At 35.5% G+C, this 27,378-nt stretch overlaps 1 protein-coding gene across 2 annotated transcripts in view; it reads right to left on the bottom strand.

The window, feature by feature from the left end:
• Positions 1-27,378, bottom strand: part of BRF1 (BRF1 general transcription factor IIIB subunit) — a 166,747-nt gene that overhangs the window by 45,917 nt on the left and 93,452 nt on the right. For both annotated transcript variants that reach the window (XR_011971825.1, XM_072629827.1), the window contains exons 9-11: positions 23,211-23,250; positions 23,025-23,117; positions 20,399-20,677 (exon numbers count right to left, since the gene is read on the bottom strand). Coding sequence is in view for 1 of the 2 variants with exons in the window: in XM_072629827.1 (XP_072485928.1) it covers positions 20,399-20,677; positions 23,025-23,117; positions 23,211-23,250 (412 nt within the window). In the remaining variant the exon portion in view is untranslated. The remainder of the gene's footprint in view (positions 1-20,398; positions 20,678-23,024; positions 23,118-23,210; positions 23,251-27,378) is intronic.

The raw sequence follows: 27,378 nt of genomic DNA, 5'->3' as shown, positions 1-27,378 counted from the left end.
TAAAATATTAACAAACATTTTAGTTTTATAATTTTATATTTAGAGATTTCATAATTATAGACAGAATGAAATTTATGCACTTAAAGTACAATTACAAAATGCAAATTTTAATTTGGAACTTTATTGGTGAAAAATTATCACTGTAGTAATCATAGGCATTTAATGAATAAATCTAAAAGAGTATTATGAGTAGTATTTTAACTAAGACCAGTACAGCAATTATGAAGAATTGACAGGAACTTTGAAAAGCAGTCCAACTGATGTCTGGAGATAACACTGATTTGTTGATGATGACCAGCATGATAAAACTTCTCCTAAGTATCTAAGAAAGAGATGAGGTAGCAAAGGGTTGCAAGAGTGACTCCATTCAAAATTATGGTGGAAGAAGACATGGGAGCTAGCGGTAGTACTTCATATTCTCATATTACAAGAAGGTAAAAAACAAGGGAACAAACAAAAAACTGGACCCTACACGCCGGAAATGTTTTAGTGTAGATGGCAATTACCACTAAATTAGGCAAAATATGAATGTACATGAAATGAACTGAAGACATGAATATTTTCATTATGCTCCAGTGTTTTATCATAAAACAATGGGCAACATCTTATCAATTATGAATGTGGACTTCATATAGCTTTATTTTAATGGTACTCTCAACTACAAGTCACAATGTATTACTACCGGTACAGAGCAATAAAAATTAAAAGGAAAAACAATAGCAAAAACCCCATAACTTTCATTCACCCATAAGACTAGACCAGACAAAACAAGGGATTAAACTGAAGAACTGCTAAAAATCTAAAGAGGAAAAAGTTAAAGACCTTGAGGTCACTGAAAATCTTTAATGAAAACTCCAGAAATTACACCTAAAAACAAAAAAAGAATTTTACAAAAACAGTGCTGATTTCTCAAATGATTACGAAAAGGATATAGGCACATACACAGAATGGAAACTTGGAAAGCTGTCTTCATGTATAACAGAGTAAAAGCAATTAGCACTCTAATCACAACAAGACAGAGTAACTTTTAAAAGCAAATGGCATTCACCCACAGTATTTGACAAAACATATAAAAATGTTTCAGGACTTCTACAACAAAGGAGGAAGGAAAAAGTGAATAACTACACACAAGTATCAACCACCATCACAGCAAAATTGACTTGAGAGAATTATTAAAGTGGAAAGGCACCAGAAGAATCAGTAGATATTTAGCTAGTAAGTATAGTAGAAAACTATATTGCACAAATAAAGTTAACAAAAAATAAACATGAAGAACCGACTCTGGGGAGGGAAAGGGAAATTTAAGATTCCTTTAATAAGCAAAAGTCAAAATCCTTACACTTTTTATATACAAGAGTCAAAGCATTTTTTTAATATACATGAATCAAAGCAATAAAAAAGAACTAAATTAAAAATTGTTAACTATTTTTAAAACTACATAAGCTGCTAAGGAAATAGGTTGCAAAAAATTCAGAAAAAAGGAATATATGTGGAAAAATTCTGTCATTTATATGGTTGCATGAAATTCAACACAATGAAAACACAAGTTGCACTAAACAAGAAACAGAAAGCTTGTACACCATTAATATAATGTTAGGGCAACTATATCAAGGGAGGTTACTAAAACTCTAGCTTCTCTGCAAAACTGGAAGGCAGTAGGATCATAGAAGATGCATAATCACTGGTTCAAATGCTTCACAGTTGCATGAGAATAGTTTTGTTTTAAAAATTAAAGAACTTTTTTTTTCAAAATGTAAGCATTTTTTTTCCTTCTCTCTCACCTGTCCCTCAATCCTTAAGGAAAACAAATTCAAAAACAACTCAATTTTATATATCTATATAGTATTATTTATATCATATGGTACCTTATTTTACATAGTTTATCACAATTATCTTCTCCCATCACAAGGTACATGGAATGCTTCATTATGAGTTTTTTGGAATTGCAGATGATTATTGTTCATTATGGTGTAGATCAGAGTCTTTGAAAATTGTTTCCTTTTACAATATTATTGTTAAAATTTTCTTGTTCTGCTCACTTCATTCTGCATTAATTCATACAAGTCTACCATTCCCTCCATAATTTATTAGGGCATAATCAGATTTTATTACATTCAGATAGCCTAATTTAGTAAGTCATTTTCCAACTTATGGGAACCCCCGTGGTTCCTAAAGTCAAAAGGAAGAAAAATTAAAATAATAGATAAGGCATCTACTATAAAAAAAGAATACCTGGAAAACAGGTCAAGATTAGACAGGTCAAACATCACTGGACTCCCTGAAATTAATATCCCCTTAAAAAAAAGATTTGTGTTCATTTTTCATTTTCAAAAACCATGACATCAGAGAAATGATGACATGACTTGCACTTGACTTTGTTTTGAGTGAGGGAGGGCTGTGCAAGGTCACCAGACTTACTTTCTCCTCCTGAGCCATCTGGATCCAGTGACCAGATATTCATCAGGATGACTGGAAACAGTCCAGGATGCAATGGGAGACCTTGGCCTTTTTTAATGAAAAGAAGAAAGTGCAAAGGATGATAGCCTAACCACATCAGATCTCAAACTGTATTATAAAGTGGTAAACATCAAAACTGTCTGGTACTGGCTACCTGGAATAGATTAGGTACAAAACACACAGTAGTAAATGACCATAGTAATCTAGTTTTTGATAAACCTAAAAACCCCAGCTTCTGGGATAAGAACTCACTATCTGAGAAAACCTGCCTGGAAAACAGTCTGGCAGAAACTAGGTATCAACCAATGTCTTACACCATATGCCAAGATAAGGTCCAAATGGGCACATGATTTAGACATGAAGGATGATACCACAAGCAAATTAGCATAACATGGAATAGTTTACCTGTTAGATCTACGGAGAAGGGAAGAATTTATGATCAAACAAGATATAGAGAGCATTATGAAACACAAAATGGATAATTTTGATTATATTAAATTAAAAAAGTTTTGTACAAACAAATCCAAAGTAAATAAGATTAATAGGAAAGCAGAAAGCTAAGAAAAAATTTTGACAGCCAAGATCTCTGATAAAGGCCTCATTTCTCAAATACAAAAAGAACTGAGTCAAATTGATAAGAATACAAGTCATCCCCCAACTGACAAATCATTAAAGAACATGATTAGATGGTTTTCAGATGAAGAAACCAAAGCTATCTAAAGTCATATGAAAAAATGTTCTAAATCATTATTGATTAGGGAAATGCAAATTAAAACAACTCTGAGGTACTACCTCACCTTATCAGAATGGCTAATATGACAGAAAAGGAAAATGATAAATGTTGGTAAGGATGCAGGAATTTGTTTTTTATGTCTATACATATTTGTAACAAGTTTTATTTTATTTTTTTATTTTGCCTTCTCAGTGGGTAAGGAAGGAAGAGGGAGAGGGAGATTTTGAGAACTGAAAATAAAACAAAACCAAATTTTAAAAAGAATAAAGGTACCTGAGAAAATTTAAAAAATAATAAACTAGAATTCTTTTCCATTGCTTTTCTCTGCTTTATATACATATTGTCCATCTTTCTACTTTGTAAGATTTAACAAATTTACTAGTGTTGCTTTTTGCAACCATTTCCCTGCTTGGCAGTTAAGTCCTATATCATATCTGCTGACCAAGGCACTTTCTGTGTTTTTTTTTTTGTTGTTCTCTATGTGCTAAATTAGTTTACACTGGTTAAACTTAAAAAATTATTATAATCATTACTGATATAATTTCCATTTTCAACTTACCATTCTGAAAGGCAATTAGCTTTTAAAAATAGTTTAGAATTAAGTTGTTTCAATTATACACCACACCATTTTCTAAATGTTAGGTCTCCTGGCTTTTGACTAATTATGAACTTCGTTAATGGGATGAGTATATAAGACATCGGATTTAGGGATCACTCCCATAAAAATAAGAAGAACAAACATGTTTCCCTGGGGATCAATCTAGCTTACTATGGAGAGGTATATTACCATTTTTTATATTACATTACCATATATTACCAAACCATAGTTTGGTCACTAAATCATGAATTTTATTTTGGTCATGGCAACCACGGAACAATGAAATTGGCCCTCAATCCTAGATGTTGTCTTTTACTTCTGCAGCAATGGTGTAATGATAAGGAAATTTGGATTTTCCCTGCCCCTTAAAAGGCCCATGTGACCTGCTTTGAACTCACAGCTGGAATCACATAAAGCCCATGGTGGGAGGAGCTTGCCAAGGGGTAGAGCAGGAAGGGCAAAGCTGAGGCAGAGCTGAAGCACAGCAGCTAGCTTGAGTGAAAGAGGGTGGAATTTTGCCTAGAAGAGCTTGTTTGTGGGGAGGCTTAATGGAGGCAAGGCTTGGGGATGGCGGTGCTCCCTTTATTGGTAATGCGTACAAACCTCTTTGTTACTACAGTAGAATTGGCTTTCTGGCATCTGAATATGTATTTTGTTTCGTCTTTGAGGAAGAGAATTTATATTTTGCAAATTTACCCTGGAAATAAGCAGGCATAGCCACAGCAGCTGCTGTGGGCATTGCATTGGTGTTACAAATGGTAGCAGAGAGACAGGAAATACAGTAGCAAACGGTATTAAAAAAATGATACATTTCAAATGTAAAGTTGCCCAGGTTATAACATGAAAATAAAAATTAGGCACTGATCGCTGCCTAAAAGGAATCCCGTATTAAAATCAGCCAGTCATATTGCAGCCAAAACCCAGAGTTACCAGGTTAAAGAAAAAATACTTCAAACAATCAGAAAGAAATAATTAAAGTGCTAAGGAGCCAAAACCATAAAACACAAAACAGTGCTATGTAGAATATGAGAGAGGAAATCTTGGAATGTGATTGTTCAAAAAGAAAAAGGCCTAAAACTAACTCTCCCTGAAAAACTAAGAAAACTAGAGAGGAAAATATAGGCCTCTAATAAACAGAACATAACAATAATGACTAACAAAGTTATTTCAGCTGATTCTGATTTTCAAAGATTTTGAAGCATTACCTCCTCACCTCTTTCCCTGGCCCCAGGATATCCCAGAACAAGTCTGAGATGTGTCTGCTCACATGACCTGGATAAAACAACTCAATTCTTTCCAGTGAGAAGACCCTCAGAACTTGACATCTTGCCTGCCACAGCCTCCCCTCCTATCCAGGCCTTACGAATGGCCTTGCCGCTACCCTCTACAGATCCATAGCACTGTCATCTAACCTGATGAAGTAACTAATTTGCCTCAGTGTTGAACCCTTTTATATGCTTTCTATCAGACCAAAGTGGGAGCTGCCTGAGAGCGGGGGCCAGTGAAGCTTTTTTTTTTTTAGTTACTGTTTCTAACATTTATCACAAGTAAGCACTTAGTAAATGCTATTTCATTCATTCATTTATTCAAAAGACCAGAATCTTTTAAAGGCAAAGAACAGAAGAGAAACTCAGAAAGGCAAATACATCTGAGCAATTGGGGAGAATGATGATGAAGAGCTTACATGCTAAAAGAGAGAAAAGAGACAAGAGTTGTCTTCAGAATATCAGTCTTCAAGGGTCAAAGATGGAATTAAATACAGCCAGGAACCTATCTTTAGCAACTTCGTTCTGTCAATCTCATTTTGAGACAGAAAAGACAAAGATAAAAAGGAAAAAAACTAGAACTGACTAGGGAAGAAACTAGAGAAAAGGGAAACAATACTTCTTATAATTGGGGTGTATAACAAAAAGAAGCACATATAGACAGGAAGAAGTGGGTAGAGAATGTGGCCATCCCATGAAACAGGTTTATCTGAACTTCATATGAAACTCTTATTTGAACGTAGCAAAAGATGGTTACACAGAGTTTGGTATAGAAATACATTAAATTCTATAGGGAAACAAGCAGGGACAGGGATTTTTAAGAGAGATGGAAGTCATAAACAAAACAAACTTCAACTTCAAAGGGCAGAGTACAAAGAAGAAATGGCCATCTGTATGTGGGCTAGGTAAACACAGGAAATGTAAAGGAGCACAATCAGACTGTTTCATTTAGAGATTACTAACGCTGATCACATTCTTTTCCCACCTATTTTTTGTAAGCAAGACAGTAGGCAGGAATGTGAAGAAAAAAATCTTAGAGGAAATACTGGAGAAGAAAACAACAATCAAAGCCCTGACATGAATGGCTAAGCTAACAAATAAAACAAAGGAAGAAAGCAAAATTCAACAATATTGTTTACAGAGAAACTCACTTGAAACAAAGATTAGACACAGAGTCAAAATGAGAGGCTAGAACAGAATTTACCCAAGTAATTGCTTAAGGAGTGGCAATCTTCATACTCAGACAGGATAACATTAAAGACAGACAAGATAACACTAAAAAGAGCTAAAATGAGAGAAAAAATGGGGCACCATAGATCATAAAATACTACCAGTATTCAATATAGATGCACCAAATGATATAGCATCTAAGTACTTAAAAAGAAAAGTTAATTAAATTACAGTGAGAAATAGACAGCAAAATTGTAATAGAGTCCTCAAAGCTGTCAGGTCTAGACAAATTCAACCAGAAAACCAAAACAGAACAAATACCTAAGAAAGAAGTTAAGAGAATAAATGTTAGATATGATAGTTCTCAGGTGGTTACTTCATGGAAAATGAAAAGAATATATGCATTTTTTTAGAAGTGTATGCCACCTGTCTTAGAACAAAATGGCCCAAAATGCAAATTCACTGAGAATGAAGCGGAGGCAAATAATTTTTAGTAATGATAATAATAAAATCTAGCATTTATATAGTGCTTTAAAGTTTGTAAAGTGCTTTACAAATATTGTCTCATTTGTCCATACAACAACCTTGGAAGTTAGGAGTTACCAATATCTCCATTTTATTTATTTTTTATTTTTTTAAATATGTAATTTATTTATTTTTTACTTTTTAACATTCACTTCCACAAGAATTTGAATTCAAAATTTTCTCCCCTTCTCTCCCCACCCCCACCTGAGTACAGCATGCACCCCATCCACCCCTTCCTCCAGTCTGTCCTCCCTTCTATTACCCACCCTTCTTCCATCCCCTTTCCCCTCTATTTTCCTGTAGGGTAAAATAGATTTCTGTACTCCATTGCCTGTATAGCTTAATTTCCAGTTGCATGTTAAAACAATTTTTAACATTCATTTTTAAAGCTTGCAGTTCCACATTCTATCCCTTCCTCCCCACCCACCTTCATTGAGAAAACAAGCAATTGAATATAGGTCATACATGTGAAACAATGCAGAGCACTTCCATAATAGTTATGTTGTAAAAGACTAACTACATTTCCCTCTGTCGTATCCTGCCATACATTTGTTCCACTCTCTCCCTTGACCACAAACTAGTGTTTTCTTCTGATTATCCCTCTCCCCGATTTTCTGTTCCTTCTACTATCTTCCCTCTCCTATCCTCTTCCCCTTTGCCTTCCTGCAGGGTAAAATAGATTTCCATATCCAATTGAGTGTGTGTTATTCCCTCTTTAAGCCAAATCCCATGAGAGTAAGGCTCAATTATTTCCTTTCATCTCCCCCCTCTTCCCCTCCATTGTAAAAGTACTTCCCTATTTTACGTGAGATGATTTGCTACATTCTACCTCTCCCTTTCTCTTACTCCTAGTACATTCCACTCGACAGTAAATTTTATTTTTTTTAGGTAATCTCCCTTCATATTCGGCTCACCCTGTGCTCGTCCCCTGACATGTGCATACACACACACACCCATGTATATATACATACCTACACATATTTACATACACATCTACATGTAAATATAGTATATATAATATACATATGAATATAATACTGAAAAACGTCTCATGAGTTACAAACAACATCTTTCCATGTAGGAATGTAAACAGTTCAACTTTAATGAGTTCCTTAAGGCTTCTCTTTTCTGTTTACCTTTTCATGTGTCTCTGGATTCCTGCATTTTAAAGTCAAATTTTCTATTCAGCTCTGGTTTTCACAACAAGAACGCTTAGAAGTCCTCTATTTCATTGAAATTCCATTTTTTCTCCCAAAGTATTATACTCAGTTTTGCTGGGGAGGTGATTCTTGGTTTTAATCCTATCTTCTTTGACTTCTGGAATATCATATTCCAAGCCCTTCAATCCCTTAGTGTAGAAGGTGCTAAATCTCGTGTTATACTGATTGTATTTCCACAATACTTGAATTGTTTCTTTATGACTGTTTATAATATTTTCTCCATGACCTGGGAATGTTGAATTTGGCTACAACATTCCTAGGAGTTTTCCTTTTGGGATCTCTTTCAGGAGGTGATCAGTGAATTCCTTCCATTTCTATTTTACTCTCTGGGTCTAGAATATCAAGGCAGCTTTCTTTGATAATTTCTTGGAAGATGATGTCTAAGCTCTTTTTTTGAACAAGGTTTTCAGGTAGACCAATAATTTTTAAATTATCTCTCCTGGATCTATTTTCCAGGTCAGTTGTTTTTCCAATGAGATATTTCACATTGTCTTCTATTTTTTTCATTCTTTTGGTTTTGTTTTATAATTTCTTGGTTTTTCTTAAAGTCATTAGGTTCCATCTCCTCCATTCTAATTTTTAAAGAACTATTTTCTTCAGTGACCTTTTGAAGCTCCTTTTCTATTTGGCTCATTCTGCTTTGTAACACATTCTTCTCCTCATTGGCTTTTTGGACCTCTTTTGCCACTTGAATTAGTCATGTTATTTCTTCAGCATTTTTTGGAGTCTCCTTTAGCAATCTGTTGATTCGTTTTTCATTATTTTCATGCATCACTCTTCATTTCTCTTCCCAATTTTTCCTCCACCTCTCTTGATTTTCAAAATCCTTCTTAAGCTCTTCTATGGCCTGAGACCATTTCACATTTTTTTTCTAAGGTTTTGGATGTAGAAGCCTTGACTTTTATGCCTTCCTGTGACGGTATGCTTTGCTCTTCCTCATCTGAAAGGATGGAAGAAAATATCTGTTCACCAAGAAAGTAGCCTTCTATAGTCTTATTTTTTTCCCTTTTTTGGGGGCATTTTCCCAGCCAGTTACTTGACTTTTGAGTCCTTTGTCAAGTGGAGGGTATACTCTAGAGATCTGTAAGTTCTCAGTTCCTCCAAGGTGGCACAATCAAGGTTTTGTGCTCTTATTTGTGAGTAACCACAAGCACTCTTTTCTGCCCAGGATCTGCGAGTAGGATTCCCTCTCCATAGCCACCATCAGCTCCACCACATCAGCACTCCTCCTCACCCCAGGACTGCCACTCAGAACTGAGTCCCAGATCAGCTGCTTGATTCCCCAGGGTATTTAGGCCAAGAACTCCAAAAGCAGATGCTGCTGCTGGGGCCAGACTGCACTCCCCTGCCACCCAGGTAAAAGAGCTTTTGTACTGACCTTTGAAGATGTCTTTGGCATTTGTGGTTTGAGAAATCTGGGAACCACAGTTCCTACCCGTGATTCCGCACCCTGAAGCCTGCTCCAGTCCTGTCCGTGCTGTGCCTCACAGTCAAGGCTGGGCTGGGCTGCGCTCCGCTCTACTCTGAGCCTGGTTTGATAGACTTTTCCTGTTGGCCTTCTAGGCTGTCTTGGGCTGGAAATCTCTTTCATTCTGTCATTTTGTGGCTTCTGCTGCTCTAGAATTTGTTTAGAGTAGTTTTTTATAGGTACTTTATGGGCTATGGGGTGAAAGCTACAGCAGGTCCATCTTTCTACTCTTCCATCTTGGTTCCACCCCCAATATCCCCATTTTAATTGAAGCATAGCAAGATTGAGTGACTAGCCCAGAAGCGTACACAACTAGAAAGGTCTGAAGTAAGATTTAAACTCAGGGATTCCTGCCTGACTCCAGGTCCAGTATTTTATCTACTGAAACATCTAACTGCCTTTTAAAAAAATATAACAAAAACATTTTACTAAATATAAGCAAATATTCAACCAAGATATACCAATATCCAGCAAGGATATATATGTACTTACTCATAGAAATGCACACACTTCAAGCGGAAATAAACTATTTGTCAAATCCAAAAGGCTGTCCCTGCCTTCCTGATGTTGACTTAGATAAGTAAAGGAAATAGTCTTTCATCACTATATATAAAAGTCTCCCAAAAGTGGGTCATAGTGCATTTAGCTTATCTTAGTTCAATCCCCTAATGAAATTAAATGATTAATGTCATGCAGTCTAATCAGCCTTTACAATCCACAGTTCTGGCAAAACAGATAGTTTAAGACCATGAGTTAGAGCATAAAACCCTTACGTAGAAGTGTAGGGGGAAAAATGAATCAAAAACATCTTTTGCCAATCACAATGTGATAAAAATTATAATCAAATTAAGGGCATTAGAAAAATGGATTCAAACTTAAATAATGTACTCATAAAGAACATTTAGATAAATGGATAAAAGAAACAACAATTTTATCCTCCCCCTAAGGGCAACAATGAAACACCATACCAAAACTCTGGGATGCAGCTCTAAGCATTTTTAACAAATAAACAAAAGAACAAATCAATGAATTGGGCATACAAAAAAAAAAATAGAAAAGCAACAATTGAAAAGCCACAACTAAACATAAAAATTGTGAAATCTTCACATTATGTAATTGCCCCAATCTTTTATTTTTATTTTGGCTGTATTGGTTTTATCTGTGTGACTGGCTATTAATTTTATATAATCAATTTCTTTGAATGATTACTGGCTTTAAGAATCTGTACCACCCTGGGATTTGATGCTGTGTCATTCACAAATGGGAGTATCTGAAAGATCTTACCAATCACAGGGAATTCTTCCTCAACTTGGAAGTATCCCCTCCATCACAATGTTAAACATTTTTGGAAAGCATATTATCACTTTGTTTTATATCTTACATGACAGTCATTCAACATGGTTGTTTCTGTTGTTAATCTTTCAAGAAATCCTAAATGATCCTCTTAGATGAACGGGAGACATCTTGCTGTAAAAGACAGCTTTAAAGCATTTTTTTTTTACCAAAAAAATCCTTTTTCATAATTAAGAGATGGCAAGCACAATGTAATCTTAAATGCTCTGTCTTTCGATCACTTGTGAGACAGTAAAGTCATTGGTTAATACGCTCTGTGAAAACTTTACCACCCTCAATATTATCACCATTGTATTACATCTAGCACAGATCTCCTCTCTCTATACTTGATCCAATACAGCTGCTTTTTCCATCTTGGTTCTTTGCAGCACCATTTCTACTTCCACTATAATCACCTCAGAGAATATGTTGTTAGGGTCTAAGTATAGATGTTTCAGTTCTTGATAGAGAAAAGGTTGTTGCAATAATTTTTTGCAAATCTCTTCCACTTTTCTTCTCTTTGTAGTCATCTTTATTTTTTCATCCTCAAATGCCCGTGGGATAAATTTGCTAAGTTGGCAAGCTTCCTTTGGACTGGTTTTGAAAGCCTTCCTTATTTCTCTCTGCTTCATAAGATCACAGTTGATTATCTTTCCTCTTTGTAAGATTTTTACAGATGAATTTGCATTTTAACCTGGTATTCCTTTTGACAGCTATCCTTTTGTTTTATCTTTTTTTCACTCGTTTTCCAGCTGTTGAATCTCTTCTTTGTCTTTGATCAAAATAAACGAAAAGCAGCTAATGAGGACTAGAAAATCTTATTTACTTAGAATCTTACAAATCTATTTAGGAGAACTTTAAAATGCACAAGGTATAGGTAATAAATAGTTTGAACTAGAGATCCTAACTGAAGGAGGCAAGTATGAAATTATATAGATACTAAAACTTGGTGTGATGAGACTCATGATTGGAACTTATCTCCAGAAGTACAGACCTTATACAGAAGGCTCAGAATAGATAAAAACAGAGTGGTGGAATATCATTGACTATTATTAAGAATATATAATCCTAAGTGAAGAGATACCACATCACAGCTAGGCCCTAACGTTGCCAAAGACAGAAACAAGGGAACCATGTACAATAAAATATTATAGTAGCACTTTTTACAATAGCAAAGAATTGGAAACAAAGTTGATTTCCATTGTTAGGGAATGGTTAAAGAAATTAATCAAGCTGGAAGTGGATGTTTGCATTTTACTTCTGATTTCATTAGAAAAGCCTCTAGAATTTCTTTGTTACAGATAATTCTATCTCTTGGTTCTAGATAAATACTGTTTGCCTTGTTAAAAGGGAGAATGCAGGTGATGGTGGTGACATGATCCAACCTGTCCTTTAGGAAGCCGAATGGAGCATTTACTACATGCATGCCATGTCCAACAAGCCAGTAGAGAGACCCCAAGCCTAGGCAAAAGCCAGCAGCAAGCCTTGGGTGCAACAAAATCTGTGGCAGCTATTCCTGGAGATCTCAGTTCACAGATGGTAAGGGGGCCAAACAATTGGTCAGAAGGAAAATACAGGGGACTCTTGGCTGGCACTGGGTATAATACTCTCTTGCATTACCCTATGGAATCCTGGTCATAATCCCAAGGCAAGGAGGAACACTAGCACAGCAGAGTTTGTAGCCACAGTTGAGGAGGGACCCTTCTCACAGTTCCAGGGCAAAAAAGAGTGCTTATGGTCACTCACAGACCAGAAGAGGAGTAAATACCTCTCCTTTGATCATTCTGCCTTAGAAAAACTGAAAACTTACAGGTCCATAGAAGTATCTCTGAAAACAGCTACATAAAACTCCTGAAGCTTAGGGCGGTGCACCCTCCACCCTGGAAACAGAGTCCTACTTCACCAAACAGTTAAAAGTCAAGTAACAGGCTGGGAAAATGAGCAAACATTCTGATTACCCCTTCCCCCAATTTCCTTCCCTTCTATCACACCCCTCCCTTCCCTTATCCCTATCTTCTCTTTTCTTGTAGGGCAAGATAGATTTCTATAGCCCATTACCTGTATTTCTTATTTCCCAGTTGCATGCAAAACAATTCTCAACATTCATTCCTAAAACTTTGAGCTCCAACTTCTCTTCCTTCCTCCCTCCCCACCCATCACCATTGAGAAGGCAAGCAATTCAATATAGGCTATACATGTGCAGTTTTGCAAAAGACTTCCATAATAGTCATGTTGTGAAAGACTAACTATATTTTCCTCCATCCTATCCTGTCCTCCATTTATTCCATTCTCTTTTTTGACCATGTTCCTCCCCTAAAGGGTTTACTTCTAATTATTCCTTCCTCCCATTTACCCTGCCTTCTATCATCCCCCCACACACCACTTATCCCCTTCTCACCTACTTTCCTGCAGTATAAGATAGATTTTTCATACCAAATTGAGTGTGCATGTTGTTCCATCCTTAAGTCAAATGTGATGAGAATAAGTTTCACTTTTTCCCTCTTACCTCCCTCCTTTCCCTTCCATTGAAAAAAGCTTTTTCTTGCCTCTTTTATGAGAAATAATTTGTCCTATTCCATTTCTCCCTTTCTCCTCCCAATATATTTCTCTCTCACCCCCCCTTTTTTAGATGTCATCCCTTCCTATCCAACTCACCTTGTGCCCTCTGTCTACATATATGTGTATAATCCCTCCAACTACTCAAGTAGTGAAAAAAGTTCCAAGAGTTACAAATATGATTTTTCCATGTAGGAATGTAAACAGTTCAACTTTAGTAAGTCCCTTATGATTTCTCTTTCCTGTTAACCTTTTCTTGATTCTTGTGTTTGAAAGCCAAATTTTCTATTCAGCTCTGTTCTTTTCATCAAGAATGCTTGAAAGTCCTCTATTTCATTGAATGACCATTTTTCCCCCCTGAAGTAATATACTCAGCTTTCCTGGGTAGGTGATTTTTGGTTTTAATCCTAGTTCCTTCGACTTCTGGAATATAATATTCCAAGCCCTTTGATTCCTTAATGTAAAAACTGCTAGATCTTATGTTATCCTGATTGTATTTCCACAATATTCAAATTGTTTCTTTCTGACTGCTTGCAATATTTTCTCCTTGATCTGAGAACTCTGGAATTTGGCTACAATATTCCTAGGAGTTTTTCTTTTTGGATCTCTATCAGGAGGTAATCAGTGGATTCCTTCAATATTTATTTTACCCTGTGGTTCTAGAATATCAGGGCAGTTTTCCTTGATAATTTCATGAAAGATGATGTCTAAGCTCTTTTTTTTTGATCATGGCTTTCAGGTAAGCCCATAATTTTTAATTTCTCTCTCCTGGATCTATATTTCAGGTCAGTTGTTTTGCCAATGAGATATTTCACACTGTCCTCAATTTTTTCATTGTTTTGGTTTTGTTTTGTAATTTCTTGGTTTCTCATAAAGTCATTAGCTTTCATCTGCTCCATTCTAATTTTTAAAGAACTATTTTCTTTAGTGAGCTGTTGAATCTCCTTTTCCATTTGGCTAATTCTGATTTTTAAAGCATTCATCTCCTCATTGGCTTTTTGGACCTCTTTTGCCATTTGGGTTAGTCTATTTTTAAAAATGTTATTTTCTTCAGCATTTTTTGGGGTGTCCTGTAGCAATCGACACTTTTCATGATTTTCTTGCATCGCTCTCATTTCTCTTCCCAATTTTTTCTCCACCTCTCTTACTTGATTTTTTCAAAATCCCTTTTGAGCTCTTCCATGTCCTGAGACCACTGCATATTTGTTTTGGAGGTTTTGGATGCAGAAGCCTTGACTTTTATGTCTTCCTCTGATGGTATACATTGTTCTTCCTCATCTGAAAGGATGGAAGAAAACACCTGTTCACCAAGAAAGTAACCTTCTATAGTCTTATTTTTTTCCCCCTTTTTTGGGTATTTTCCCAGTCAGTTACTTGACTTTTGAGCCCTTTGTCAAAAAGAGGGTATACTCTAGGAACTTGTAAGTTCTCAGTTCCTCCAAGGTGGCACCATCAAAGGAGAGGAGTTTACTTCTCTCCTGGCCTGCATTCTGGTCTGGGAGCAACCACAAGCTTTTCCGCCCAGGATCTACAAGCAAAATTCCCTCTCCAGAGCCTCCACCAGCTCTACCACACCAGTGCTCCTCCTTATCCCAGGGCTGCCACACAGGGCCGAGATTCAGATAAGTAGCTTGATTCCCCCAAGGTCTTTAGGCCAAGGGCTCTGAAAATGGACACTGCAGCTGCCTGGGACTGGGGCTAGGGCAGGACCACGCTTCCCTTCTCACCTAGGTGAAAGAATTTTCTCACTGACCTTTGAAGCTGTCTTTGGCATTTGTGGGGATCTGGGAACTGCAGCTGCTACCTGGGATTCAACCCCCTGAAGCCCACTCCAGTCCTGCCTGAGCCACAACATTCGGCCAAGGGTGGGCTATGCTCCGTAGGCTGCACTGTGCCCAGGGAATGGTGAGATGGACCTTTCCTGTCAGCCTTCCCTGCTGTCTTTTGCTAGGAATCTCTTTCATGCTATCATTTTGTGGCTTCTGCTGCTCTAGAATTTGTTAAAAGCATTTTTTACAGGTATTTTATGGGCTTTGGGGGGAGAGCTTCTACAGGTCCATCCTTCTACTCTACCATCTTGGTTTCGTCCCAGTTAGTCTATTTTCAAATGTGTTATTTTCTTCAGCATTTTTTGGGGTCTCCTTTAGCAACCTGTTGACTCGTTTTCATGATTTTCTTGCATCACTCTCATTTCTCTTCCCAGTTTTCCCTCCACCTCTCTCTTACTTGACTTTCTAAATCCTTTTTGAGCTCTTCTATGTTCTGAGATCATTTCATATTTTTTTTGGAGGCTTTGGATGTAGAGACTTGACAAGGCTGTCTTCTTCCGGGTTATATGCTTTGATCTTCTTCATTTGAAAGGATGGAAGAAAATACCTTTTCACCAAGAAAGTAACCTTCTAAAACTAAAAATATTTATGTCAAAAATTTAAAAACTTTTTAAAAAAGAATGTAACCTATAGTCTCTTTTTTGTCCTCCTTTCTGGGCATTTTCCCAGTCAATTACTTGACTTTTGAGCCCTTTATCAAGTGGAGGGTATACTACCCCAGGCTTCAGAAGTTTTGTGCAGCTGTTCTCTGAGATATCTCTAGGGACCTATAAGTTCTCAGTTCCTCCAAAGTGGCACAGTCAAAGGAGAGGTGTTTACTCCTCTCCTGGCCTCCACTCTGGTCTGTGAGCAACCACAAGCACTTCTTTTCTGCCCTGTAACTGTGAGCAGGATTCCTCTCCACAGTCACCAGCAGCTCCACGACACCAGTGCTCCTTTTCATCCCAGGAGTTCCAGTCAGGACTGAGACGCAGATCAGATGCTTGATTTCCCCCACCATCTGTAGGCCAAGAGCTCCAGAAGTGGCTGCTGCTGTAGCAGGGGCTGCCACTGCCCAGGGGCTGGAATTGGGGGCAGACCAAGTACCCCTCTCACCCAAGTGAAAGAGCTTTCTCACTGACCTTTCAAGCTGTCTTTGGCGTTTCTGGGTTGAGAAATCTGGAAACCGCAGCAGCTGCCTGTGATTCACGACCCTGAAGCCTCCTGTCTGCGCTGGTGTAGCTCACGCTGGTGTGGTCCACACAATGTGGCACTGGTGTGGCCCATGCTGGGCTGTGCTCTGCTCAAAGTCTGGTGCAATAGACACTTCCTGTCTGCCTTCCAGGTTGTCTTAGGCTAGAAATCTGTTTCACTTTGTCATTTTATTGTTTCTGCTGCTCTAGAACTTGTTTGGAGTCATTTTTTAAAGATATTTTATGGGGTCTGGGGAGAGCTCAAGCAGGTTCATGCTTCTACTCCACCATTTTAAATTACAGCTCCACCCTCTCAAATTAAAACAATTTTGAGATACTACTCATACCTACTGGATTGGTTAATATAACAGAAAAGAAAATTGACAAATGTTGGAAGGGATGTGGGAAAAAATGTGACATTAATGAACTGTTGGTGGAGTTGTGAACTGATTCAATCATACAGAGCAGTTTAGAACTTTGTCCAAAGGGCTTATAAAATCATACATACCCTTTGACCTATCAATATCATTTCTAGGTCTGTATCTCAAAAGAGATAAAAAACAAAAAAGGAAAAGGACCTTTATGTATAAAAATATTTATAGCATCTCTCTTCTGTTGTCAAAGAACTGGAAATCGAGTGGATGCCCATCAACTGGGGAATGGTTGAACAAACTGTAGTATGTGATTATGATGCAATACTAAAGTACTCTAAGAATAGATAAGCAAGATGCTCTCAGAAAAACTTGGAAAGACTTCCATGAGCTGATGCAAAGTGAAATGCAGTACGTACAAAGTAACAACAATATTATGAGATGACCTGCTCTGAATGACTTAGTTATTGTCAGCAATATAATGACCCAAGATAACTATGAAGGACTTACAGTGAAAAATGCTGTCCATCCCCAGACAAAGAACTGATAGTGCCTGAATACAGATTGAAACATACTTTTTTTTAATTCTTTCTTTTCCTTGTGGTTTTGTTTATGTTTTTTTTGGGTCTATGTTTTCTTTCACAACATGACTATAAGGGAAATTTTTACATGACTACACATGTAAAATTTATATCAAATTGCCTGCTTTCACAATAGAGGGGAAGGAAGGAGGGCAAGGAAGGAAGTGAATTTAGAACTCAAAGTTTTAAAAATAAATGCTAAAAATTGCTTTTAAATGTAAGTAGAGAGAAATAAAAATTAAAAAATAAAGAGAAATCATTAAAGAAAACTGCCCTGAAGTTCTAGACTGAGAGGGTAAAATAGAACTAGAAAAAAAATCCATCAATTACCTCCCAAAAGAGATCCCAAGATGAAAACTCACAGAAATATCGTAACCAAGCTTTGAAGTTTCCAGGTTAAGGAGAAAATGCAAAAACAAGGAACAAAAACTTAAATACTGTGGAGTTACAGTCAGGATTAAGACAAGATCTAGCAGCTTTTACATTAAAAGACCAAATGGCTTGGAACATATTTTGCAGAACAGAAGAGCTGGGCTTGTAACTAAGAATAATTTACTCAGAAAAGTTGAGCATAATCCTGAATAAAAAAAATGGATATTTAATGAATTGAAAGACTTTCAGGCATCTGTGATAAACAAGAATAATGTGAAATGATACTGCAAGGTACCTGAGAGTAAGATTATGGAATGTTTTATATAGGACTGGAAAGCTTACATTTCATCTCATAAGCATTAGGGAGCTACTGAAAGTCCTGGTGAAACCTAATTCTTAGGAAGATTGTGTGAGTAGGATGTGTTAGAGAAGGTAGACACTTGAAGAAGGGAAACTAGTCCAGGTGAGAGGCAATAAGGTCCTAAACCAAGAAAGTAGTCACATGAGTAGAAAGAAGTAGAAAAAATACAAGAAATGTGAAGAGACTTGACAACTGACTAAATGTGAGAGATAGAATAGAAAAGATGATGACTGTGAGCATGGTTAAAATAAAAACTTAGATTCTGTGACTGGTCCAGAGAAGAGAGAATGTTTGAAGTTGGAGAACTCAGTTCTCGTTCTTTGAGATCTATAGCCTCAGCACCTCACCCTCAGACATTTTCCAACCAAACAACTCTTATTTTATGGAGGCTCAGGGGAGAAGAAATGGAGAGGAAGGGTGAGAACTTATCTAGCGTCTGAAAGGTTGTCATGTAGATGGTCCATTTTTTTCAGCCTAGCTGCAAAAACAGTGAGTAGAAATTCCAGAGAGGGACCTTAACACTCACAAGAAGGAAAACGTCTTAAAAATGAGAGTTGTCCAAAAGTGAATCACTACTGATATGATGTGATTGATGTGGCACAGAAATAATGCACAGCCTCAAACATTAACTTATAATATTGTTTTTTAAAATTATAAACTAATAACCACCATATTCCAAATCAGTAATAATAAAAGAACTCAAAATAAAAACAATCCTGACGTTTCATCTCACATCTAGCAATCTGGCAAAGATGACAAAAAACATGAATAATGAATGTTAGAGAGGTTGTGGAAAGATAGACACAAGAATGCATTGTTAGTGGAGCTATGCTAAGTATAACTATTCCACAGAGCAATCTGGAATTATGAAGAGAACATCAGCAAAATGCCCATACTAAACTCAAATATTTCACTCTTAAGCATATATTCAAGGAGGTCAATAACAAGAAGAAAGTCCCTACATACAGCTAAGTATAACGGTATAATTTCATAATAGCAAAGAACTGGAGACAAAGTAAATGCTTTTCTACAGAGGAATGACTAAACAAACTGTAGTACGTAATGTAACAGGATATTACTATGCTTTCAGAAATGACAATTGTGATGAATACAGAGAACTGTGGAAAGATTTATGTGACCTGAAACAGTGAAGTAAGCTGAGCCAAGAAAACAATATACACAGATCAATGTAAATGAAAAGAACTAAATCAGTCAAAAGCTGATGATTCAAAACTACATAGAATAAATATGTAACCAAAGAAGTGACAAAACACTCCAACCCTATTCCTTGGCAGAGGTGGGAGGTTCACAGGTGTGATGGTCCAGTGCACATATTTTTAGACTTTTTCAGTGTATGTTTTATTGATATTTTCTGTAAAAACATTATTTGTTATAAGGAATAACTCTCCAGGAGGGGGAAAGAAAGAGGTGTTGGGAGGAAACTTTTTGGTGATGTATAAAAACAAGCAGATATCAATAAATATTTACTTTAAAAAAGTGAAATGAGACCACGAAAATAATAAAAATAAGGACTACAATACTGTAAATAGAGAGAACAACAAAAAAATTTAATGCTGTAAAATTATACTGTCCAAGTGTTGCTCCCAAAGGAGATACCTCCACTAGCTTCTTTGCAGAGGTAGAGGATCATAGGCATACTACATATAATATCAGACTTTCTTTTTAACATCTTGGTTAGCTTGTCAGAACTTTTTGTTCTTCATTTTTTATACTTGGTTATAAAGGATAGTTCTGTTGGAGGAGGCTATTAGGAACAAATAGGGTGGGAAATGTAGGTGATACACAAACAAAAGATAAGAAAATTCATATTTAATAAAATAATGTTTTGTAAGAACACCCAAAAGAAGATGAATCAAAAGAAAAATCATGAGCACTGAAGAAAAAGTACCACGGGGTAAAGCCCTTGTCTACCTATAAATACATGCCTCTATGACTCCAAGTCCCAAAGATAGAGTCCTAGAAATTTCATCCAGAATAAAAGTGTTTTTTCCATATATTAGATTGCATCTTACCCAGGAAATGTCTATTCATCCTACAAAAGTAACCCTAAAGCAGTCCCATTTTCCATAAATGGTGGGCAATGTGCTAAAAAGAACACAACAAAGTAGAAACGTTTTAAGCTGATACTGAGCAGGGTAATTCTAATCTTTCTATTGTCCTCCACAAATTTATCCTTGTATGTGACAAAATTTCCTTCTGATAAAAAAATATTTATATGGTTATGCTCACTACAGACCACCTCTTTTCAAAGTAGTTAATTATCACTGAGATTAGAAAAAAATGAAAAACAGTCACACTTGGAAGATCACACCCTATTTTTAAAAGTGCCAATTTCAGAAAAGACCATAGTTTATCACTGGTACTTACTGGGCTCCCGGCTCTCTGGTGAAATGCATTCTCTGATGGATTCAGTGATTCCCAAACTGGCTGCCGTAGGTAGAGGACCAAGTAAAGTTTCTAAAGCTGGTGGCTTAACTGGGTCTATGGTTCCATTTCCACAACTTACGTCATCATCATTGCTCAATCTGTTTCTATCAAGAAGTTCTTTATAAAAGTCTTTATTTAAATGATTTGCAGCTGCTTCTAGTTCTTCATCTTCTGCCTCATCTTCACCAAATATACTGGAAGTATTATCATCTATGGAATCTATTAAAATAATTTTAAAAGATCACTGTCATCTGTTACTAAAATGACAATTATAGAAACAGAAAAGGTTAACTTACTTTTTAAAAAAGGAAAGAAAACCCTTTGCTAAGTTACAGAGGCTGATTTCAACTTCTAAAGCAATTATGAAAAGATGAACTGTCAAAAGATATGCTTTAAAAATGGTACCTCTTTTTATGAGACTTGTGAGGTTTATTTAATAATTTATGCTCTAAAAATGTTTTATTTAAAAGCACCCAAAATTCACCATGGGAATTATAAATGAAGTGGATATCAACTAAGACTTTATCATCCTGACAAATGTTTACATTGATAAGAACATCAAATTTCCCACAAAGCAATAACATTAAGAAATCACATTGATTTCTAAATGTGATTGGCATGGCATGGGCAAATTTCAAGCATTTATGACCATTTTAGTGACCTAAAGGAAATTAAGAGACCTTAATACCTTTGTAAAAAAGCACTGAATTTAAAGGTAGAAAGTCTGGATTTTGATTTCAGATTGCCTACTTAGCAGCTGTGTGACAATGAACAAGTCACTTAGCCTCTCTGGCTCTCAGTTTCCTTCTCCATAGCATGGAAGGGCTGTACTAGATAACATTTAAGATCTCTTTGACCTTTACCTGAAAAAGCTTATTAAGTGACCATCAATGCCACAGATCCACTGTGACAATACATGGCATTTTCAACTTAGTCACAATTCAAGGCCTTGACTCAGAATCAGTGTATTCAGGTCATCTTCCCAATACATGAGACTTTCAGAACTGTCAATTCTTAGGAATCTATATGAAGGGTAAAATCTCACAGGTACACAAATTCATAATAGGAAATAAAAAGAGTTAGGGATATTTTAAGTATATGTATTAACCTTCTGAGGTGACATTTTGGTGAGGAATTCCTATGATATCCCACAAATTATCACCAGGTGGCACTGTGACAAAATTCAGAGTTGGACAATCCTTGAGACTAACCTAGAATGGCATTTTTTATGTTCTTTTTTCAAGTAAGCCGAGAAGAGGAAATAAAATAATCAAGACATAATACTGAATTTAAAACTAACTGTAAGTATACATCCTTAAATTATTTTATTATTTCTTATATGGTGAGATTATTTTCTGCATATGTGAAATAAGCCATCACTCCATCAACACATGTATATCTTCTGTGGCTACCATAGTAAACATCTATTGACAACCTCAAAGAAATGTTTCTCATCTTGAATTAAAAAAATCAATAGCAGCAGGCTGAGAGGAAGTGTAATGTAGTCGAGAGGGGACTGATTGTCCTTGGAGTCAAGAAAACTAGTGTTCAAATATCAACTCAGATTTGACACTGACTAGTTAGAAGTCCCTAGACATGTCATGTTGCTCAACCTCTCCAGCCTTCAGTTCTTCATCTATAAAATTAGAGGTTAAATTAGACAGCCTCTAAGGCCCCTTTTCAGTTCTAAATCTATGATTTTATGATCCTATGGCATGAGCAATAATTGTCCAATGCCACCAAAGAAAACTTTGTTTAACTATTAAATCTTTTCCTTCCCTGAGTACATAACATTCCTTTTCTTTACAATTATTAGAGCTACTTCCTATAGGGAATATAAAAACACTTTGAATATTAACAGCTCAGTTTTTCAATCTCACATTCACATATATATATGTATATATATATACATACACACACATGCACACACACAAATATGTATTTTAAAACTCAACTCTTTCCAACTGAAGAATGATTTCAATATGTACATATTATTAGATCTAGACATCTCTTTTAAAGATATTTATAACATCACTACATCTGGATGCAAAGAAAAGATACATTCATAGAGCTGAATGAGACTTTAGACATCTTTTAGTGCAACCTTCCATTTAGTGCAATAATCCCCTTTATAGCTTCTCTGAAAGGTAAACATCCAGAATTTCTTTATTTTGTGAGTTTTTTCTGACTCCATTCTTGAGGCTCTACTGGCATTACCAGCAATACAGTGGATAGTTCCATACATGTGGGTGCATATATGTATGTGTGTATGGTGTACATGTATGTATAAATTGACAAACTGATGATAATTGTAGGCTATCTGGTACGTGAAGAAATGAGTCCATGTTAAAGAAGAAATTCTTCTAAATTCATCAATTGTTATTTACCATCATTGAAACTATTCTTCAGGTACAAGACAGTATGCATGTTGAAATGGAATGGCAAATAGCTTTTTCCTCTGATTACATGACCAAGCTCATTTTCTTTGTATAATATAAAGAAAGTCAAAATTGTTTTCAATTTCATAATTCTTAATTGTAATACAAAGAAGACTGGGTTAACTTACCATCTTTAGTGAAATGTGCAAGGGCTCCTTTCACCTTCGGTCTACTATTTTCTAATTCAATCTCTATCTCATCCTGGTAGCTCGATATTTCACCTTTTGTAATAAGTTTTTAAAAAAAAAATTACTAAGTAGCATTCAATTCCTAAGGAAAAATTAATAATCCAAGCTATAAGACAAGACTGTTACCTTCCACATCCTCAAGTTCTTTTGATAAGGCCTGTTCCAGCTGAAACAGAAGAGGAAAAAGGTTCATTTCAGTAAGCAAAATAACACATTCTTGAATAAAACTTCTATTCTGTAATTCTTGTACTACTGATTATAAAGATGTTTGCTTTTCCATAGCAAGTCTCTTTTGCTTCTAATTTTTTTTGGGGGGGAAGGCTTTATCATAACCAAATAGCATTTCTTAAGAAACTGGGAAGCCTGTGATGGGACTGAGTTCTTCCTTCTACTCCAGTAGAAAGGAAGACTAATGTTTGGTTTTGACTGAATTATTAGTATCATGATTTAAAAATGTAATCTGAGGGAAGAGGAAGACATTTTCACAGAATTTTAGTAGATATTCAGCTACTACTGAAATACTGTAAAGCCTTATAAATTGCCCCACAGATTCAGAAATACTAAGGATCAGAGCATGTTTTTCATATCTGTGTGTGTATATACACTATATACATGTAAGATAAATAATCTTCCTCATTGTAACAGAGGACATATTTAATACAAGTGTTATCCCTGAACAAGTCAAAATGATGAACTCATAATATGAAGCATATGCTGCTAGACAGAAGAGCATTCATAGTTAAAAAGTCCTAGATCAGGAAATATGAAATTCACAAAGAAGAGAGTTGTTTGAGAAAATATCTAAGGAACAAAGTAGACATTCAGAGTTCCTGAGGGAAGAACTAAATTGCAAAACTAGAAAAGAAAATCTAACCTTATTGTGAATCAAACAGTAAGGGGATAAGGGGTGGGTAGAAGTCATTTCAACATCAATGGGCCTTCACCATTAGCCTGCATAAAACTGTAGCAAACTCATAAAAGTTCCTAACCCCATCCTTAACTTATATTCACTTCATGAGGCATTGTTACTGTAAGACTAAATAATAAGGGGTCAAAGAATACTGAAGACCAGTGACTAACTGGAAATCACTGAAGAATAAAGAATAAGGGACATGTGTAACACTGTAATAGGGAATTTATGGTAAGGATTTGAAACTTGTTACTAGGTTTTTCTGTTTTTCTAAGACCAGATTAGAACAACGTAGGTACTATTCATGTATAAAGAGAAACTGTTTTTACCGTATTTGAAAAAATTAAGATAATTTCAAAAATGTTAAAAAAAATTATTTCTAATCCTTTTACTAACTAGTAAAGACCTGAATGTTAAGAGCTAGAGGTACCCTAAAGATTATCTACTCTAGTCTTCTCACTTTACAGATGAGAAAACCAAGAATCAGAGTAGGCATATGACATTTTCAACTCCATACAGTAAGTTCATGGCAAAATCTAAGCAATTGGTTTAACAGTAAAATGCTCCTTATAAGTTCTGAACTTTATACCAAATAAAATGAGCATTTCAGTAGTCACTTAACCTCTCCAGCCCTCAGTTCTTCATCTATAAAATCAGAGGTTAAACTAGACAGCCTCTATGGCCCCTTTTCAGTTCTAAATCTATGATTTTATGATCCTATGGCATGAGCAATAATTGCCCAATGCCATCAAAGAAAACATAGATGTTTTAGAACAGCAGACATAGTAGAACAGAAAAAAAAACTGTATACGACACCAATCTTTATCACACACAATTTGATTTTCATTTTAAGTAAAAACAAATTTAACATGTAACTTTCAAAGCAATTCAGTTTGTTCCAGTGCTCTTTTCACTATACCACGCTACCTTGACGGTGGGAGCTAGTCTCACATACTTTTTAATTTTATTTGAATCTTTTTCAAAAGACAGTACATCTGCACTATTTCAGCACTGGTTTTTATAAGACAGATCTTCAAATAAAAAATTTCAAATTTTTTTGCAAACTCATAGAAGCTCCTAACCTCATCCTTAACTTATACTTATTTCACACACACACACACACACACACACACAGAATGTTAAGAAATACAATGAAAATTATAAGTACAAATTTTGGGACTTTAAAAAGTCTTTTACAATGCTTAACTGCTAACTATCTGCCAACCAAAACGATTCTCTTAAAGCCTTAATCGAGGCTACTATGCATTTTTATAGGATAAAACACACCTCCTTCCTCTAACACATGAGGGAAAATTACAATGATTTTAACATTCTCGAATTCCTAGTAAATCTTTTTGACATTATTACTTCTTTAATTATTCAAATAATCTTTTTTTGTCAAATAAAATTCTTGCCTTTATTTAAACCAGGAAGAGCAAAAATAGAAGAAGAAAACTACAGACCAATTTCCCTAATGAAAACTGATGCAAAATTTTAAATAAAATACTAGGAAGGAGATTAAAGCAATAAATCACAAGGATCATACATTATGACCAGGTGGGATTAATACCTGGAATGCAGGGTTAGTTCAGTATTAGGAAAACTGTCAGCATAATTGACATTAAGAACAAAACCAACAAAAATCATATGATAATCTCAACAGATGCAGAAAAAGCTTTTGACAAAATACAAAACTCATTCCTATTAAAAACACTAGGAAGCATAGGAATAAATGGAGCAATCCTTAAAATAATAAGTAGTATTTATCTAAAACTCATCAGCAAACATTATCTGTATTGGAGATAAGCTAGAAGCTTTCCCAGTAAGATCAGGGTTGAAGCAAGGATGCACATTATCACCACTATTATTCAATATTGTACTAGAAATGCTAGCTATAGCAAATAGACAAGAAAAAGGGATTGAAGAATTAGACTAGGCAATGAGGAAATAAAATTTTCACTCTTTGCAGATTCTTTGGAGAATCCTAGAGAATCAATTAAAAATGAGTTGAAATAATTAGGACAGAAGATAAATACACATAAATCATCAACATTTCTATATATTATTAAGAAAGTCCAATAGCAAGAGTTAGAAAGATAAATTCCATTTAAAATAACTGCAGACAATATAAAATACTCGGGATTCTACCTGCCAAGACAAACCCAGGAACTATATAGACAAATTACAGAATAATAATAAAATCAGATCTGAACTGGAAAAATATTAAGTATAGGTCAAGCTAATATAATATATATGTAATATATACATATAATGTATAATAATATATATAATAAAACAATTCTATCTTAATTATTTCACTTATTTAGTGCCATATAAATCAAATAACCAAAGATTATTTTACAGAGTTATAAAAAATAATAATGGAATTCATCTGGAAGAACAAAAGGTCAAGAATATCAAGAGGATTAATGAAAAAAAAATGTGAAAGAAGGTAGCCTCGCAGTCCCCCATCTCAAACTGTATTACAAAGCAACAATCATGAAAAAAATTTGGTACTAAGAGATGGAATGGTGGATAGGTAGAATATAAGGTATACAATACATAGTAGGTAATGACCATAATAATCTAATATTTGATAAATATAAAGATATCAATTTTTGGGAGAAGAAATCTCTATCTGACAAAAACTGCTGGGAAAACTATAAGGCAGTTAGGAGGGAACTAGGGATAGACCAACATCTCACCATATACCAAAGATAAGGTCAAAATGCGTGCATGATTTAGACATAAAGGATGATACTATAAACAAATTAAGTGAAAATGGAATAGATGACCTGTCAGATCTATGGATATAATAAGAATTTATGACCAAACAAGAGGCAGAGAGCATTACAGGATATAAAATGGATAATTTTGATTATGTTAAATTAAAAGAGAGTTGCATAAAGAAAACCAATGCAGTCAAGACTAAAAGGAAAGCAGAAAACTGGGGAAAAAAATCTTGGAAGTTTCTCTGATAAAGGTCTTATCTCTCAAATATATAGAGAACCAAGTCAAATTTATAAGAATATGAGTCATTTCCCAGTTGATAAATGGTCAATGCATATGAAGAAGCAGTTTTCAGAAGAAATCAGAGCTATTTATAGTCCTACGAAAAAATTCTCTATATCACTACTGATTAGAGAAATGCAAATTAAAATAACGCTGAAGTTGTTTTATCAAATTGGCTACTATAACAGAAAAGGAAAATGACAAATGCTGGAGGAGATGTGTGAAGAGTGGGGCACTAATGCACTATTGGTGGAATTGTGAACTGATCCAATCATTCTGGAGACAATAGAAAGTTTGGAACTATGCCCAAAGGGCTTTAAAACTGTGCATACATTTTGACCCAGCAATACCACTACTAAGTCCATACCCCAA

Source organism: Notamacropus eugenii, chromosome 1 (assembly GCF_028372415.1).
Source record: "Notamacropus eugenii isolate mMacEug1 chromosome 1, mMacEug1.pri_v2, whole genome shotgun sequence".
Taxonomy (NCBI): domain Eukaryota; kingdom Metazoa; phylum Chordata; class Mammalia; order Diprotodontia; family Macropodidae; genus Notamacropus; species Notamacropus eugenii.
This window is presented reverse-complemented; position numbering and strand designations above follow the sequence as displayed.